At 37.6% G+C, this 20,647-nt stretch overlaps 1 protein-coding gene across 6 annotated transcripts in view; it reads right to left on the bottom strand.

The window, feature by feature from the left end:
• LOC135474042 (protocadherin Fat 1-like) overlaps positions 1 to 20,647 on the bottom strand; it is a 138,359-nt gene that overhangs the window by 47,665 nt on the left and 70,047 nt on the right. For all 6 annotated transcript variants that reach the window (XM_064754028.1, XM_064754027.1, XM_064754026.1 and 3 more), the window contains exons 5-7: positions 3,499 to 3,813; positions 2,909 to 3,122; positions 1,393 to 1,532 (exon numbers count right to left, since the gene is read on the bottom strand). In XM_064754028.1, coding sequence (XP_064610098.1) covers positions 1,393 to 1,532; positions 2,909 to 3,122; positions 3,499 to 3,813 — 669 coding nt within the window. The remainder of the gene's footprint in view (positions 1 to 1,392; positions 1,533 to 2,908; positions 3,123 to 3,498; positions 3,814 to 20,647) is intronic.

Here is a 20,647-nt window from a genome sequence, read left to right as displayed (position 1 = left end):
TCTAAGAAAGAAAATTCAAATAAAAATAAAATTGGAAAACTACAGAATGTCTCCACAGGTTAGCAGGGAGGTAATTCTTCTACCCATGGTCTACTACAGGCTTGGTTTCTGGTAAGTTGATACCAACCCCAGGTTAACAGGGAGGTAATTCTTCTATCCATGATCTACAGACTTGATTTCTGGTCAGTTGATACCACCCCCAGTGTTCCCTGGTTTATAAACATAGGCTGATTCCCCCTCCCTGCCCATCTCCACCACAAACATAGTTAACATAAACAATCTAGTTGATTTTATTAACAAACGCAGTTTTCCTATCACAGATATTAGGCTCAAGGCAATTTGCCACTTCTTTGAAGTGAGCCATGTAATTGACAAGCCTGTTCATTGGTGTGGACAAAGTCTATCCAGATCCTGTCAGAGGTGACTATAACCAGGCCTATACCCCAGGTACTAGTAGCAGATACAACTCTTCTGCTCTCACTCCTACAGATGACAAACAGATGACAAGACATAATCTGTTGATCTAGAACCTTGCAATGCTGTTACCATTGAGATGCTGGGTGGAGACAAGATACCACTGCCTAATTATACACATACACCTAATGCTACATGTCCCGCATAACCCTTGACCATTGCCCAATCATTGTTCCAATCCCACAAACTCTTGTTTGGCCACAATTTACACATCAGGATGTCCATCAAAGGCCTGTCTAAAAAGCAGTGGTTGTACTGCTCACCTTTTCAACACTACATTTGAATGTAACAAATATGTGGTTCATAGTCAACATAAGAATTACCCAAAATTAAACCTAATGCCAAGCTGAATGTAGTCCTCTTTGAGGTAGAAGAACCACACAGAACATCTTATTGAAATGTTGTGTATTGCACATTATTTTCATATCATTCTGGACTAGTTAATGACCTCTGGCCAAGGTCTGTCAGCAACCTGTTCTTTACAGAAAAGTAACCATCAAATTGAGGCTAATCTATAGGTAAGACACTATAGTTTCGACTGCCTCAGACTCAGGCAAGGCCTGAACAGTTTGGTATACTGTCTCCACTCTCATAACTAGAGTATAACACCCATTTCCCGAGTCAGTGTTGTTGCCAAACTTGAAGATCTCCTCATTAATCAGCCTATCTACCCATCACCCAGGAGTTTACTGTGAACACCAAACACTCACTCTCCACAGTCACGAAAGCTTTCAATTTCCTGCAGAGTGAGGCAGACAACTGAAAGCTGTATTTAATCAACCCTGAGTATGATAGCTAAGCCATGGCATTCGTCAACTAGAATACTCTAGCCACAGCTAACTTCAACTGTCTTGGTTGTTCTAAGGCTTCGAAACATCCTCTAAAGCCTGTCAGGAAAAGCGAGGCTAGGGTACTCACCCAACAATAGGCTGTGTGAACACCATCAGTGACGCTGATGGTGAGGTTGTAAGAGTTCCTCTGCTCCCAGTCAAGGGACTGTGCCAGTAACACGATTCCATCTTCTATTCCAATCACAAACTTTTTCTCTTCATTGCCTCCTGTCAAAAGGAAGGAGACATGTGCAGGTGTTAAAGGAAGGGACATGACAAAAATAAAAAAATGAGGCTGGCAATGTTAAATTTGAATGATCAGACATTTAGTGTGGACAAAAAGCATCTGGATTTTATCACTTCTGTCTTTCACAGCCTGATGATCCAATGAACGGGTGATTGGATATTGATTATGAAGCATACATGTAGCTCACCAAGAGAAATCACTAAGATTTCCATTATATCACAGACGGACCGACAGACAGAAAGGTGGTTCAGCTCTATACATATAACATCAATTGGAAGATACTTGCTACAAATTAAATGTTCTGTATTTAATGCTTGCAAAGTTTAAATGTTTGCATCCCCGATGTTATCAAGCAAAGCCATAAACTAGCCGTTTGCTTATAATAGTAGCCAGCAGTCCCACATTTTCATGTAAATTTTTCAGGATTTCAGGTAAAACAAAATGAATATTCAATCAAAAGATCTGTTGTAAGACGCTAGCATCCAAATAGACACATACTTTCACCTAAAGGAATTACTACAACGTCCACAATAGTAGGGGACTGATATAATGCATACACCTTTCTAATTTCAGCACCAAGTTTGTTACCAGTAAATTTCTCTGAGTTTTTAGTCTCATCTCAGAGCAAAGAGAAAATCAATATCTGTGCAAGCAGAGGAAAATGCCATGATAACCACAATGTGATCATAATTATCTATCACCAGTCCTCATGGCCTTTCCTAATTCCAATTTATGCACACAATTGTCACCCAGAATTGAATCGGCCTTCTAGCTGCAATTTAGATTGGTAAACCAACACACACTGTCCGAATGAATTGATTTTGCAATTGGCTCGCAGTACACCGTTCCAGAAACCCTCCAAAATTGACCACAGATTTGCACGAGGTGATAAATTAGCATCAAGTCTATTACCAAACACATTAGAACAAGTTGGGAATCAAGGAACCGGAGCTAAATAATTCTGGATTCTTGTGCTCTTAGTTGGAAAACCTTCTAGAAATCATTCTGCTAACCCAGAACCAGTATATGCCTCAGCAGAACTTCACAACTGATACTGCTATGACCAAAGTTAATGCATTGAGGAGACAAAAAGGGAGCAATTGCTGAATGATTTCATAACGAGAGATTTATGACTTTACTGTTGTTCTGTGAATGTTCATGGAGTTTTCAGATGTTGACATCAAACTTGTCATTTTCAGGTTTCTATGTGCTTCAGAAAGTACATTTTTACGTTCATGTACGAAACTTTAGGTCATATACAATATTTATAAATTTCAATAATTTCAAAAAAAAAAAACCCCAACACAAGAAAATCTTGATGTTCCATACAACTTTAAACATGTTCCCATACCCTTACCTGTGATGTTATACCAAAGTTTGTCATGGTCATCATCAGTGGCTCCTAAAAGGGCCACCATACTGCCCAATTTGTCATCCTCCATGACACTGACGGTCATATCAGCCCTGTCAAACTTGGGCGGGTGGACGGAACGGTCGGGTCTACCCAGTACCTCCACTCTGACGCGTGCAATGGACTTCCTGGGTGGACTTCCGCCATCCTCAGCCTTGATCTGACAATCACAAAGGATAAGAAAAAGGTAACAGGCACCGAAAAGCATTACCACTGTCATGTTTCTAGAAAGAATTCAAGAATATGTAGATGGAAGTATTTAATCAAAGCTTGCTATGGGGGAAAGTGGAATTATTTTCGAAACCGAACAAGGTAGAGAACAACCATTATAAAGATCAATATACAGTCAGTCAGAAGCTTTGATGCATACAAATTTCAAATGTAATCCCAGGTCTAGCATCAAGAACATGCAGAAAGAAGACTAGATCATCATCAACAATGCCATCCTCCCACAGAGCTGTTCATCACACGTAAAAACCCAACAATCTGAGAGACATGTTTTGTTGGATGACCTGTAACACTGAAAAACCACTTACGCTAACAGAATGGTCGCTTCCTTTAATCAGATCCTGTGGACTGAGGGCAGTGATCTCCCCGGTTTTTGGGTGGACATGAAACTTTGTCCTTGTTCCTTTGGCAGTGTAGGTGATTTCAGCATTGACTCCAGAGTCCTTGTCGAATGCCACCACCCTAAAGAGTGACACCGACTGGGCACCGGGCAAGGGCTCAAGGATCCTAACCCTGTAGACACGCTCCGTGAACTGTGGAGCATTGTCATTCTCATCCTCCACCTTGACCACAACTCTGGACGTGGATGACAGGTTAGGCTGACCATTGTCACTGACCGTTATCTGACAATGGCAAAAAGACACAAACTTGTGAAAACATAGAACATTAACCACCGAGACAAGTTCGCTGAAAATAAGAGGCACTTCCAATATATCCATTTCTGAAAAAGTGAATAAAAACACAAATATATGGGAATGCTCCTTAGGACATAAACTTATGTCTGTACTAGCACATGCTTAAGTTATTTAGCAGTGAGGAAAGTTATTTGAGCAGATATGAAATACAACAGATACCTGGAGAGGAAGAAAATTGTAAAGATATCAGTCCCCATAGATAAATGTGGAAAGACACACACGCAAGCAACAAGACAGCAAACTTATCCTACAGTTTACTTCACTGCTTTCCTGTAGAATTTTCAGACATGGCTCAAAGGAAATGGTAATGGTAAGACTTTGAGGGTGACAGCTGAGTATTTACCAGATTACATGAAAAAGTGTTGAAATAATATATTACTCTGACAAATTTAAATGTTTACAACTGTGTCAATTTAATTTGTAAAAACTCAACAAGTTCATAACAATAAAACTTAAACTTTCTTGCAGCCTCCTGAATGTTACACCTCTTGCAAACTTTTCACACAACATTACTTTCTTTACCTTCATAGAGAGCAAATAGACTATCAATATCAAAGTATGAACAGTTCCACACACACAAAAAGGACTTATGTCAGCGCAAACACTGGGCTGAGTCACACCTTTAACAAAGCTATTTCAGTCACAGTGTAGACATGATCATGTACTTCATATCAGTGATCTATGTACATCAATGCCAGGGGTCAGCCCAGGCAGAAACCTGCTATAGAATTACATACCTACTTCAGGATGTCCCCCGGTTATGTAACCATTCAACTCTAGAACTTGACAGATCGGATAAATACTTGACACAAAGCCATTGAGGTTTTAAAAATAATTTCAGATACGTTTGTATTAGAGGGCGGAGTATTGAAATTAATACACTCCTTCTGACGGACCTGGATCAACACCAAGCATAATCAGACAACTGAAGCTTACCACAGAAGCAAGACTTAGACAGCTTCAAATCTTTAAGTGCCATAAAGTCATGCTCTATCAACGATTATCTTGAGTTTGAATGAAAGCTTTAATGTACTTATTCGTGGGAAGCCATTGCTGAGAAATTCATGAATGGAATAAAAGTGTTAACATGTACTTCATGCTGTTCACATCCATGTAAATATTACTTGAAAATATTTATGTGTGTAAACCATCACAATTGTTGAATCAACTAAATTGTATCAATTGAATTCTGTTTTATACTGAAACTCTGAAAGCAATAAAATCTTATCCCCAGAAAAAAAAAGGAAATCTACAATCCTTTACACGTGTGGTTCTACTTCTGCCCCTTACTTCTGTCAAATCATGAAGATATGAAGTCCAAAACAATATTTTTAGCTACGATGTAATAACTGCATGAAATGGATGCAAACTTTAACTTCTATTCCTTCTAATCTTATGTTAAGATACATATATGTCGTTCTTGATATTCAGAAACTGCTCCTTGCAAATTAGTCCACAGCAAACGCTTGTATCAGCGCAGTAATAATTCTTGATTAAGTTCAAGGAGTTAGAGCTGTGATCATATTACGCTATATTTCACAAGCTTGGAATGTCTGATTGATAGGGGTTTACATTGAGATCATCCACAATAGTATAAATAAGCCATGACATCAATGACATCCTGACATAACTTCAGCAATCTTTTGTCCACACTTGTTCTGGAATTTCAAGTATGTCACTCCTATATGACAAAAGATAGGACAAATATCGAACAATTACATACACAAGATTTCCAATAGATGTAAATGTCCTCAAAATAAGTAGCATCTGTAGCAAATCTGAGTCTCATTGAGCAGCAATCAAGTCTCACACTTGATATGCATACCTCTACAAGTACATGAATGATTGCTCAATTCGTCTATGGAGTAACCAGTAACCTACATGTATACTCAAACATATACATTGGATAAAAAGCAGAAAATGCTTTGGAAACATTACAAGTAAAATTATGAACCAGCAAGAAAAACTTCTTCCATATTAACAGATCATGAAGTATAAACATCCAAGTCCCAGATATGATACTGCTTTAGCCAACAAAGGTTATGTAACAATACAATGTCAAACTCGTTCTCTTGGATACCGTGACAATATGTGTGCTACTAAATTTTTGTCCTTCAATCAGAAATCATGCCAGACTATGCAATGGTGCTGGAATACATGGACCAGGTCAAACAACAATGGTTTTAACATCTCTGTCTAGTGTCAGACGAGAGGATGGACATCGGGAGTTTCATCAATGTATTTGGGCTCAACATGGAGGCCTTGATTAACCTATCTTCAATCCATTTGAAAGGTAGAACATGTGAAGAACATATGACCTGTTTGTTTGTTGTTTTTTTTTGTTGCTGTTGTTTTTTTATGCTGCACATAAATTCCCATAACTCTCAACAATGATGTTCCAATTTTTCTATCTGTTTTCTTCGCTAAAGACATTATGAATGAAAAGAATGACCGCAGCCCCTACAGGCATCACCTTTTCTGTCTTATGTTAAATTTCATCAAGGGTTCATTACCCCTGACCTAATCCCTAACAGTAAAAACCACTTTTGTTCACTTCACTGATGATGTGATCCATAGGAACAGGCCATTTGTACTTGGCTGCACATCTACAAGTGCTTTTATACCATCTTATCAGTTAAGAAACATTAATTAACGACTGCTTGATGTCTATTAACTTCAAACCATTAAATAATGCAGCAAAGCTTGTTATCCCATTTCAAAATTCATTAATTCAGAATAATGTAAATGGAGCATTAGTATTGCCAATTCACTTTGTTATCTTTATGTAGTGCCTCAGAGGCCTTTAAGCTATTGTCAGACTGCCTTTGCTTTGGGAAGACAAATTAGTTACGTTTTACAGCACGAAAAATTGTCCTGGAGTTTGTTCGTTTGCTTTTTTTTTTGTTGTTGTTCACGACAGAAGATTTTCACCACAGTGTACTGTGAAACCTGCCAGCAGCTTCACAAAAATATAGATCGGTACAAAAATGATGAATTACAGAGCTGTAGCAACCTTCTGTCTTCTCCCTTACTAAACAGGAATTTGTGCAATGAAATATTATTGGAAGTAAAAATTCTCTGTTTATCAACAACTTTTCTATACATATTTTTTTCTTCTGGTTAATAAATAGTAAATTTTGTAACAAATTAAATTCTTACTTTTAATTCATAGCTAAAAAAATTTTGTTGCAAACTGAATGATTAGTTTTCGTTTACATCTAGGAAAAATTTATAACAAATTAATTTCTTAGCTTTAATTCACAGTCAGAAAACATTATGATTAAGTACAGGAAACCATGCTGCACCTCACAAGCATCAAACAGTCCTATAAATCTTTATTTGTGTACATGTACATATGCTAAACATTCAGGGCACCACAACATCGCTACCTTGTACAACAAATGTTCAGATAAACTGACCTTTTCCAAAAACCTCACATCAGATAACAAACATGAAAAGCACCTTGCTTTGTTTGGTTTACATAAAACGAAAAGAACAAGGAGAAACAAGATTAAGGTGTTTGTATAACTTATCAGTAATCAAACAAAAGCATCCTGTACATGTAGGCCTTTCAAGATGGCTTGACAAAGCCAGTGAACAGACTGGGATTATAACACTTGTGGCAACTCTACATGCCTTTATGGTAACTAATTTCCGCGTCGGTTGCTAAACTGTTTTTCTTACGACAGAGAAGACAGTTTGTCATACAAATTCAGAACTGGCCATATCTAATCAGCTACTCAGTCTCCATCCAAGCCATTATATATCAACCCATCACGATTTCCTTTGATCTTAATAGACACTTTGATGAACTTACTAATCTTTATCTTATCAGCCAAAGGGGAAAAAGTCTCATTCAGAGAAGAGAAGATAAATGGTTTATTATTGACATGTGAACTTGTTCAGATAGAGTTTTGTGGGTGCTCCCCTCTATACTGGGAAACTTTTACAAGGACATTAACCTATATGTGGTACTATATCCTGGACCAATCAGAATTCTCACCTAGATCAGGAGACACAATGTACACTCCACTGTACCAGTACATATCCACACCTTTATCAAACATATGAAAGTTTTTGAACTGTCAAGCGTAACAAAAACAAATCTTGTGAGGAAAACACCCTCACACAGACACAACAACAGAAAGCAGGCATTATACATGTACATGATCTATTGTGATTTATTTCATTGGTGTTTTACGCCGTACTCAAGAACATTTCCAGCATTATTATGGGAGGAAACCCAGCAGAGCCCGACGAAACCTACGACCATCTGCAGGTTAATGAAAGACCTTCCCATGCTGATGCATGATCTATTCTAAATGATACATGGAAGCATGACATAACCATGCAGTGGTGTCAAAAGGCAATGGAAAGTGCTTTGTAGATTAACTACCTATATGTACATACCCTAAATGACCTACAATTTCGTCCATGACAACAGCTTGCTCAATATACCACATTCTGACATTTCTAAAGATTCTACAATCTGTAAGGCTTGCCTGGAAGGTATTATGATATTCTGCTGGAAAAATGTATATTTCAGCCCCAAAAATGATGTTTTATAGCATTTATTTGCCTCAAAAACGGCACTTTTGTGGGCGAAATTTGGGGACATTTAGAATATTCTTGATTAAAATATTGCATTTTATCATGTCTTGAATACTTAAAATAGGAGTAATATGATGACACATTAACCTAATTATCCACAGTCTAGAAGGATGATCTATGTTACATCATCGTTTGGGAACTGTATGTTACATCATCGTTTGGGGACTGTATGTTACATCATCGTTTGGGGACTGTATGTTACATCATCGTTTGGGAACTGTATGTTACATCATCGTTTGGGGACTGTATGTTACATCATCGTTTGGGAACTGTATGTTACATCATCGTTTGGGAACTGTATGTTACATCATCGTTTGGGGACTGTATGTTACATCATCGTTTGGGAACTGTATGTTACATCATCGTTTGGGAACTGCCTCATTTCTCTTATACATGTAAGTGTGATTCTATTAAAAAAGAAGCTAAATGTATATATTTGAAATACCCAGTTTTCTTCGGTCATCCAAAATACACAGTTTTCTTGAGTCATGCAAAAAAGCCCAATAAGTCCTATAAAATCCAATGCAGATGTGCCCACCCCTAGTGAAAGTAATGTGTACAAACACTCATGTTTACGTGTACAAATCAAATTTTATGTGTACCAAATCAGCAATGCAGCAGATTTATTCTAACCCTTCTTAAAAAAAATCACTTCAAATAAAAACACCAATGCAAAATAAAGTTTTAATTACTGTAAACTTTTACTTGTGTCACTTAAACAGAGATGCCAGGAACTTACAAAAAAGGGGGCTAAGCTGCCCCAGAAGGAAACATGTTAGGTGTGTTAGTTTGGGACATTAACAGGCCAACTGTGCATATTCTACGTCAAGACAATGAGCTAATTAAGGATATAGCATGTTTAGTTGGTGTATAATGTTTGATGTGTTCTGTATATTTTCTGTGATCAGGCTTTTTTGACAGTTTGCTTATTGCGCAGAAAACAAAATTGCAGATTTCAGCAAATGTCACATCTATGGATACCACAAAATATTTGTGACAGGAGCAAATTTGAATTCATCGAGTTTGGCACCCGTTCGAGACCGGGGACCCGCACTGACCATGTGATGATGTGGATTTTCCAGTCATGACGCTGTAATTCTGAGAATTAAGGGATGCTTGATCAAGAATTTCTCACTGTAAGTGACTTCGTACTTTTCTCCATCATGAGCACCAACACCAAGCATTTAATCGCCAGCCACTTTGCCAGAGAAAGCATGCTCAACGACAAGGGTTGACATAAAAAGATAAACTGGCCCCCATTCGGAAATCCTTTGCGGACTATATTTAAGCGTTAGTAAATTGCAAGTTGGGGGTTTCCTACAAAATCCCTGCTGTAATGTGAATGGTAAAATAGTGGATCTCATGCTAAAAACACACTTGTATAAAAATAAAAAACGAAATTGGTCTTTGGATTTAATTTTCTTCAGTGGCATCTAAACATATTTTATACTTCTTTAGTGTACGGTCATATTTTCTTCATTTTTGGCATACAAGATATGCCAAAATCGTACAAGAAGGCAGGTCTACCAATGACTAAATCTACACTAAATCTATATTTAGTCATACAACATGACAAGATACAACACTATACTTTAAGCCAGTATGATTGATGAGGGAATTAATGGCTATCTTAGCTCTGTGTTCCATATCTTTACCAAAAGCTGGCAAATTCCAATGTAAATGACACAGGATACCACAACTAACCAATCTCTGCCAGGGCGACTAATGGCGCCTGTTAGGTGGTGCTGTTTTAGGTCATCCATTATTCCATTTGTTGACCAAATCCTGAACTACAACCCTGATCAGACGCATCTACCAGACAGCTCATAACTAAAGCAATATATGTGCATGTATACTAGACTACAAGTAAGCAGCTTTAAACATCCAGCATGAGGATATAACAGCAAGTATTCATACATCTACACATGTCTTGATACATAATATTATATGACCACTATAATCATTACAAATAGAAATTATTGATGTCGTAAGCCTGACTATCTGTAAATTTATGAAAGACAGCCAGAGATTTTTACATGTATAGTGTTTGTTTTCACATCTTAAATTCTAATTTATGAACGGACTGTACAAATTCTGTCACTTAAAATTGTTTAACTATTTAACCAAGCATTAGAAAAAAATTCACGTTTACATTTGTTCTGTAATGACAACATGTTTATTAATATCACCTATAAAGATAAATGTCACAGCAAGCCAGGTCTACATACAATGAGTCTAGACTACATTGTAACATGCGTGGCTCCAGGCACCCATCATTAATAATGCAAGGCATAGAACCGGAAAGGAGATATGTACCCATATCTATGATATAGGTGAGCTAGTACTGTAATGGATGTTGTGTGCTACATGTAGGTCTCTGTAACTGCTGGGAATTAAACGCCCGATGCATATCTGGGACCAGTCTTACAAAATGTCTCATTTTACTGATGACCACAAAATGACCTCGTTATGTGAGCATTTTAATGTGGCCCCAATGCAAAACCATGAGAAACTCTTTGCCATTCCATGGTAAAATCACCCAGCCTGGCAAACACTGATGTAGTTACATGGCTATTTGGTATTCCAGGCACAACATACTCTTCTGTAATCAAATTGCTTTGGAGAACAAGCCTTCATCCAGGGAGGCTTCGATTTCCCTCCAGGCGTGTTCACTGCTGATTTTTCAGTATAGCCAGGTGACATTTCCTTCCTACCAGTCACCTCGCCAGCACACCATTACAGTCTTACACAACATGGCTTTCCTCAGAACACAAACTGGGCAATATTCACTTCCTCCATGTTTAACCTCAACAGGCAGTACTAAGCTGCATAAATTAAATGGAAAACAAGCTCAACATCCAACTTCATTTTCACAGTTCTAATGAAACTGTTTAACTAGTGTCCCTTCAATGTATAATCATCATATATATTTGTGCCAGGTTTCTTTATAGTTTTGAATGTATATTTTTCAATTTTTTTAAAATTGAATAAACTTACTGATTTATAAGTCCTACAAAAACAAACTGAAACTACAATGAAGGTTGAACATCATAAATACTATTCGAGTAAGTGTGGAAACTGTAACATGCTCAACACTTTGTATTTCCACCTCTTGCTCAACGATGTTTATCGCATTCAACCTTCACAACAGAATATCCCCTATTTTACTGGCCTTTCACAACTTACTCATGATTACCCTAAATGACCACAGATTTCGTGAATGACTACCTTGCCCATTTTTCCTGATTCTGAGCGTTCTAGTGATGTAAAAAGATGTTTAGAGGTTTGCTTTGAACACGGAATGATATTCTACTGGAAAATTGGAAGTTTCAGCACCAAAAATAATATTTTGTGACATTTACCTGCCTCTAAAAATGCACTTTTGTTGATGAAATTTGAGGTCATTTAGGGTGCATCACTTAAATATGGAGGTAAACATCTCCATGAGTAGAGGATACTTGGCTAGGGAAAGCGCCACAGCTTCCCATATAGATGTATATGCCTTGCTGTAGCTAAACCAACAAGTACTTCATTGGTCTACAGCTAGCTGTCTTTTGGAGCAGCCTCAGACGTCATGGGTGGCTCCCCTTAGGGCCCATATCATTTCAGATGTACTTGTATCAAACGTTCACAGAGTCTGACCAAATATTCAAATGCTAGTCAAATGTGTACTCACACCTTTGGAACAAACTGAATCTGACACTCTTATGTGAACATTTTTTTTCCTAAGATTCAAACAGAGACTTTGATAGTTTACAAGTTCTACATGTAAGCCACAAGACTTTTGCACGTATTTGTAAAGGCCACCCTTCACTGGGCATTAGGCAGATGGAATACTAGATAAATGTACATGTATAAATGTAACTATAAAGCTTCTTGATCTATTTAAAATTCATAAATCTTGGGAGTAAGATGTAAGAGTTCAGGGGGTCAGAATTACACACACCTGTACTTGTCATTTCACTTAACATATCACCCACCCCACCATCACCTAACCCTTTTCTGTTTACCTTATACAGACTCTATGTCAAAAACTGACCCCATTTTGCAAGAGGATTTAATCCTTCAGGGGTCCCTGTCGGCAGGTCCTGGGGATTAGCGAAATCCTGCAACAAGCTGCAGGCCCTGGAGAGGGGATGAGACAGTGGATTAGGTTAACAGCAGTCTGGTTGGTGTGGACGCAGGCTATAGTGGGTGGATTTCTTCTAGATTTTCATATCATTTACCGCCTGAACATTTTCACATATTCTGAAGATACTACCATTCTTATGCAACTTATCATTATGTCATTATTGCTACCTGCCCAGCACTTAAAGTTCATTTAGTATCTAATGTCAATGTGCTTCTACTGGTAATATAGGCTTTGAAGCATACCTGGTTGAACACTGATCATGCTATTAACCCCAGCCCCCACCTAAACTGTCTCTACACATTGCTCACCCACAGCTAGAGATTTTAAGCCAAGCCAGGCCAGCTATAACTGTCAATATCCCTGGTTTGTTATTTGAGTTTCTAAGTTGGGACAAAAACAAAGGCTGCTGGACAAGGTTCCTGCGACCCTGTTGAGACTGCAATACAACAAGTCGCTCAGAGACAGGGCTGCCCAGTTCTATTAACAGCCCCTTACTGTTTGCTCCTTGTTCTTGTAATGCTTACAAGATCTGCTACTTCACAGCCAAAGCCTACATTAATCAATGGTTCCGAACTAGCCTTAGGCTTTGAGGTTGATGCATACATTTACACACACACAGACCACTTTATTAACATATCTTTAATAATTTGAACAGGTTTGATTATGGACTTTGTTTATCTGGACATAACAGTATTATGAGTGGATCTTGTCTTAAGAAAATACAGATATTGAGGCTCTACAATTAGAAGCTTTTTGGGCATAATGATTTGCATGTAGCTCTGACAGACCTCACACCTAGCAGAATATGTATGCCTGAACACTTGTAACTCTCCACTTCTCGGTGATAACAGCCAATTTGTCCACATGAGCAGCCACACAAGAGAGCAGGATTACTGTATAATGTGTACGTCAGCTCTCTCCACAACTACATTCATCAGTTATCTTACCCACTGGAAAAGGCATCCACTTTTGTCCACTTGCCAAACCCCAGTCACAATAAATCTCATTTCTGTTTATTTATTGCCCCTTGTCATGAGTTAAATTAATTGTCTTCTTTGAAAACCCATGCAGATGCACCACGATTAATTGTAGTTAGGTTTAGAAATGCCATGTGAAATTTGAGTCAGGCAAGCCAACATTTTGCATCACACGGAAGGTTTTTCATTACCCTACTCAAAAAACCAACTGCCTGGTGGCTTGCTTACAAACACGTACAGTGTACGTAGTTAGTGTAGCAGAACTTTACTCCAGATATCACTAAACATAGCAGACTGGAACCGGTTTAGAAGTGCAAGAAACTTTTGGATTAAGACATACTGTACACCAGGAACAGTTAGTGAATCATTATGGCATTATGCTATATTGGCAATATTACAGCCAAAGCTTTCACCTGGAAAGTGATTCACCTGAAAAGGAGCATGCCATTGATGGCACCATGCTTATATCGGACTTAAATGTACGGCCTTCTACAAACCCTGCTAAGGATCTGATCCATACATGTACGTTTTAATATGATCACATTATATCATCTTAGAGGTACATGCTTGTATGCTAAGAAACCAATAATTTAAAAACTTTATACATGTAGTTAAGTTTTACCAGAAGATCGAATTACTCCAATTGTGAATTTCTTCCCATTCTGGAACAATCTAATTTATTGTCGCTCAGTCTTAAATCCACAGACAGTTGAAGACTGAGGGTTTATCTATCTCCTGACCCACATTCCCCCTCTTCTCCCATCCTAAATCACATCTTAGTTACACTGCTTAATCTTCAAGTCTGGTACATCTCCATCATTAACCTTACCAATGATAAACTGGCTCTGTCACCAAGAGAAGCTTTCTCCATACCTTATCAATATGCAAATGGTTTTGTAGCAAAGCTTTCAGAGTCTGCGTCCAGTGATTGGCTTCAAGAAAATACAGTATGGACAAATAGAGATGTATTACTATCCAAATCCCTGACACCACTTTGACCATGCAAATATACAAGTTGATCTCACAACCAGTCTATTGTTATTTCAAATGTGAAACTATGTGGTGGCACAACTTTCATTGGCTATGAAATATTATATCTATGCAGCAACATTTAATAACTGTTTTTTGAAGTATGATAATACTTCAAAAAGCTAAAGAGTTCACTAACACAGTATCTTTTACAGAAGATCTTCAGGCTAGAATTGACCAAATCCTTTGATGTATTTACTCCATTTGTGGTCTGTGCTTTACTGAAGAATATTTCACCTGTACTTATGACCGTCAAGATTATCAATAGAGAAAACTAGCACACCTGTGTGGTGGAGATTCGAGTAAACCATTCTACCTCAGAAAATACATGTACATCGTACCTGATGAACTTCCCAAAATGTCCTTTATTTTAATGATACATATACCTGTAAACTCCAAACCCAATAGAAAAGTGAACAGTGCTAATTTTATCTCTCAAACTATTTCATATACATGTGTATATCCTTCCTGAGCTCTTCTCTGTGTCACCCACACTTTTATATCTCCAGGTATATTAAAACTACAACACTCCCTAGCAATATATCCACTTTATATGTGCACAGGTATTTACTACCTGTGACAAGGAGCTGACAAATATTTCCTTATAATGCCAATACAGTAATGCAGTAAATTTTCAGAGTAAACTAAGGGTAGATAAACAACATCACAGCAAGTTAGATATAGTTTTCATCATTTCCTTCAGTTCAAATTTATTCAAGCATGTAAATTAAACCTTAACCATGCCATAACCGGGATCATACAGGTATGTTATGAACAAAAGTAGAGCTGCACTAACCAAAACCCCTATGCTCTGCACTTCATCACAATATAGGCAATATCACAAAAACTTGCAATTAAATTTTACATGTGTTCAGAATAACCAAAGACTAATTTTTATCAGAGATGGCTTGGTAGTTAGTAGTTAAGTAGTAGTTAATAATCCAAGGTAAATATGCACAAGCTGTTCACAGAGAAGGTGGGTTAAAAGTCCATCTTTTTAGACCATGTTCTAATCAAGTCGATCTGCAGGCACCATTAATTGATAATTGTAGTGGATAAGTGTATGAGGTTTCATTGAAAATGGTTCATTTGTTCTAGAGACATTAATTCTTAAATCTGGAAAAACGGAACAGTATATAAAAATCTGTCATAGGACACGGATTTTTAATACTGTACACTGTTTCCTCTGATCACTTACAAACTACATCCAAGCACCCACAGGCGAGAATGAAATTCGCGAACAAGGGGTTGGGCCATATGGTCTGAATTTAATCCATGAGGGACAGATGAAATTTCAGATAATTTTAATCATTTTAATCAGAAATGTGTTACTAGCCTCTGAAGATTTATTTGTTAACACAAGTAAAGGATGAAATATGTCAAATTAATGGTGTGCTCTAGCTGAAAATTGGTTATCAGTGAATGAAAAATTTGCAAAGCACAACAGATATGATGGCTAAAAAACACAAAACAAATACTTGTCGATACGAGGTGAAATCAGGGGCAGAATCAGCTATTTGTTATTGCCAGGATATGATGAGATGTCCAGCTATTACAGAACCAGAGACTATCCACCCCATGCTACAAGGCTCTGTGCCTCTATTATATTACATTATACTGATCAATGCGCTTAATTGTCGCAGCTCTATAACCTCATGCAATTTGTCACAAGTTTTCCCAACCTCAACCCTTCCCACCAGCCCTTACTCCCCTAATATCACTGGCCTAATAACATAAAGTTGATCTGCCAACAGGAAAATAAAGTGTTTACCCACAGAGCGTGCATTATGTGCCATCCATTCCACACAACAGGCCATATTGAACATGCCAATATCTCATATTATACCCACACAAACTGACACAGTGTCACCAGACACTGATGGTTATGTCTACTCCGGAATCACTCTTACAGGTCATTACTGGTAAGGGTTTAGCATGCCACACATACTTTAGCAAAAACAGCCTTCTTAGTGCATGATCATTCAGCACACTTATAACACAGGGAGATTGGGAACTCTACAAAAGTTTGGCCTATTCTGTGCCAGATTACTGTGGCCCCCCTTCTGAGAGAAAACAGTCCTCTGACAGACAGCTTAGGCAAAGTGTTTGAGATTTGAGGGATTAGAGACAACACAGAGATATCCAGTATTTAACATTTTAGCAGGAATCTGTGTGCTTTCCTTTGCTGTCTATAAAAAGTTTGCTTTGGATTATAGCTTGACAGTAACAAAACACATGGTTCAAGCCAAGAATCATTCTCTGTACATTGCTTTAACCATTCTAGTCAGATTGGACTGTATTCTAAGAAGCCAATACATTGAAATACAATTAAGGCAAATCAACAAATGGTCAAAACACAGCAATGCAATATTCCACATTAAAATTATTTTAACACAATGAAAACTGAAACTGTTTTACTTACAAGCTTTTCATGCTTTGTAACTTTGTAACAGACTTTTAAACAGAGATTTCTCAAACAGTTTTATTCATGTTTATTAGCTTTTCTTATATCTCACAAACATGCACAGAACATATTGTGTCTACTGGTGAAAATCTTGTTTCAAATATGTATAATGGCAAGAAATTCCAGTGATACTTGAAAGTAAATCTATCATTCAATTTTAACTCTACATGTCTGAGCACTTAACACTTAAGAATAAAAAAAAAACACAACTGATAGTTTGCCTTTGTGCATAAATCCAAACAGATCATGAGGAAAATTCAAGTACCATATTTTAAATATTTGCCAAAAAAAAGGTGTTTGGCTTGACAGTAAAGGATGCTCCACTGGTTTACCAGGAAGCCAGAACCAAGACAAATCAATAATGTAGAGAGAGACTCTGGAAACCTCCATTTGAAGTCTCTGAGAATGCATACAAACACATCTTGAAATACTTCTCCTGACCTGCAGCCATTTAGCCCAATAAAAGCCTGAGCAGATGGCCGAGGCCAATACCACAGGGCAAGATAGAACAGCTTTACCATCTAGGGCTTCACAATGTAAGGGTTGGGAGAGACAGAAGAGGGGTATTGCTAATAGCTTCAAGTCCTTTGGCAGAGATACAACTTTTTGCAATTTTTATTTCTAGACGTGAGCTCTAGACTGAAGTTTCGTATCATTAATTCTTTTACACTGAAAGAAGCCAAAAGAAAAATATGTGACTGTGAAGATAGCCCACAAATACTTTTCCTTTACTGATTTTCAAGACCTATTTATGTTTGAAATCTTCAATTCCTCTTTATTAAAAACAAATAAGGGGAGGAATTATTGGATTTTGTGAATGAATCCAATGGAAACTTCAGGGCCATTCTTATGAAGTAGTTGCTCACGATGATATGAGCCCACGGTTGATATTACTCTAAATGAATTTCCACCCGGATTCTGATTGCACAATTTTGTCTATGTTTGATAGGCTGTTTCCATCACATCAACATCACCACTTCAGTCTGCTAATTTCATCAGCTAAACGGTACGTATGCGACCAATTAAAACCTATTAATAGTACTGTAACTTCCCAATGCCATCCTGAATTTTTTCAAACATATAATCATTCTGATCACATCTTACTTAATTCTTCCCTCCCCCCCTCCCCCCCGGCACTGCTCGGTTTCCTCCCACCATAATGTCGTATAAGTGAAATATTCTTGAGTACGGCGTAAAAACACCAATCACATAAATAAATAAATCTTACTTAATTCTTATTAATTATAACCACAATTTACTACCAGTTTAAATCCATGATCTATACATTACATGTATACATACACAGTCACCCAAAGTGCACTGTCTTGGTTCTACGGAACACTGATGGATGGATGGATGGATGGATGCCATCCTGGTCTCAGTTCATCAGAAACCACTCAACACCAGTCTACAACCTACTTGTATGCCCTGCCCCTTTCCCATGTGCTCAATTCTAGGCCCCACACTCCAAACCTAGTGACCCCCCCCCCCCCCCCCACGAATGTAGAAAAAGATAATGAAGTTCAGACTCCTCTGTCCCTGGTAGCTGGAGAGACAGGAAGTGCAATAGAGCAGAATACAGTGGTCACAAACAATGCTACAGATCCAGGAGTGGTGGGGGTGGGGGGTGGAGCAGGGAGCTGGCTTCTTAAACTACAGTTTAAGAAGACATATTTATCAATACTAAACCCAGATCCCATTTTCATCAACTTTCAAAAACCAAACTCTGCAAAGAAACTATAAAGGCACTTTGTTCACTTTTTTTTTCATGTTGGAATGGGGATTATTTTCCTATGTTACTTAAGACCATATTTAATTTAATCACTATCTATCTCCATGCAGCTGCAGGAATTTCTCAAATTACATGTACTCCATGTTAATGTATGATGATAATGCTGGTCTAATGGTACACAACCTTGCCAATGAACAACATTAATCATAAACAGAGCATTCCACAACAATTAAGTCATGGCACATGAGGCGCTCATAGATTGTCATATTCAAATAATAATATCCTGTAAATTATATTAATACACCTCATCTCAGAGTATCACCCATTGTAAAATGAGAGAAAATTAGAAATACACACAAAGAAATGAAAGTGAAAACCTCAGTTCACAGATTTCCTGTGTACTGGAGGTAAAGTGAACAATAGTTCACACACTTCACACAATTTGGGTCATGAGAGAGTTCTCATCATCAGTGATATCTATCCCTGTAGCCTGGCAATCAAGAGACAGGATGGGAATAATTCAGTGCATTTTCACATGGGGGGTGGGGGGGGGTGGATTTCTCTAAACAGTAATATCAGAGTTAGTACAGGGACATAAACAGTCACAGGTTACATAATAAAACCAGTTTAATAAGGGATGGTTCAGTCATTTGTGCTTAATCACCAACTCCTAAGCCTACGTAATTACCATCATTACAGAAATCCTGCATGTCTAAATACACTAATAACAAATTAGCATCCCCAGGTATGTAATGACATTGTTTATACAAACCAGTTGACCCCAAACATTACCCCTCCTAGCATGCTTCATGTATTTATGGTTATACTGTAGCACCTCCAAAATTAATAATTCTAAGTAAAGGTATCATTCAAAATAGAACAGGAAGCTGGCAGGAAACTACATGTACATGTAACTGATATGTGTTACTGTGGAAGAAATATAAATCATTTCCAGCTTCTGATAATAAAATTAAGAACAGATGATTTGCCAGGAAACTGTGAACAAGCTATAAGTAAAAAATATCATAACAAAATTTGATTTTACTCTCATGAAACATACTCATTGGAGAATTGAATGTATTAAAAATTTATTATAAAAATCCTTAAAATTTTTGGTAATCTAACAGATTAAATATTTTCAACAAGAAATCGATTAATTCTTGAAAACTTTTGTGGATTAACTACACCAAATAGTGAGTTACATTACATATTACTAAGTCCAAGTTTCAAACCACTATACAAACTGCCTTAGGTTAGAGCACTAAACCTCCTCGTTTGTAGATGTCAGCAGATACAGAACAGGTGTTGATCAGAAACATGGTGATCTTATGTTTTTCTTCCAGCACCACTGTTCAAATAACGCTGATCAGTACAAACTCTATGGGGGTAAGATCTAAGATCTGGGAAACAGGCCGGTGGGTCTGGCAGGTTTCTGTTACCCTACCCTCTTCATGTTCTACTTCCTCACATGCAATACTTAGCCACCCTGGGTCTATACCCTGTCAGGTGTCTGTCATCAGTGGGGACTGAGCTGTTAGCTGACCTTGGGAAGCACAGGGATTTCCATATCAATTCAGGGGCCTACTGTAACTCTGGCTGCATCAATACACTCATACATACTGATGAACATCTTCCACAGTGCAAGCTAGGTTATATTTTTTAAAATTTTAAAGATTTTTAAGGCATTATAATGCAGGGAATCATGCAATTCATATAAAACAGAAATAGGCTCCACTGTGGCAATTAAATTGCAGCTAAAAATGGTTTCCACAAACTGAATATATACATATACAACTGTTACTCATACCTGTACAACT

The sequence above is a fragment of the Liolophura sinensis genome, chromosome 8, assembly GCF_032854445.1.
Source record: "Liolophura sinensis isolate JHLJ2023 chromosome 8, CUHK_Ljap_v2, whole genome shotgun sequence".
Lineage (NCBI taxonomy): Eukaryota > Metazoa > Mollusca > Polyplacophora > Chitonida > Chitonidae > Liolophura > Liolophura sinensis.
This window is presented reverse-complemented; position numbering and strand designations above follow the sequence as displayed.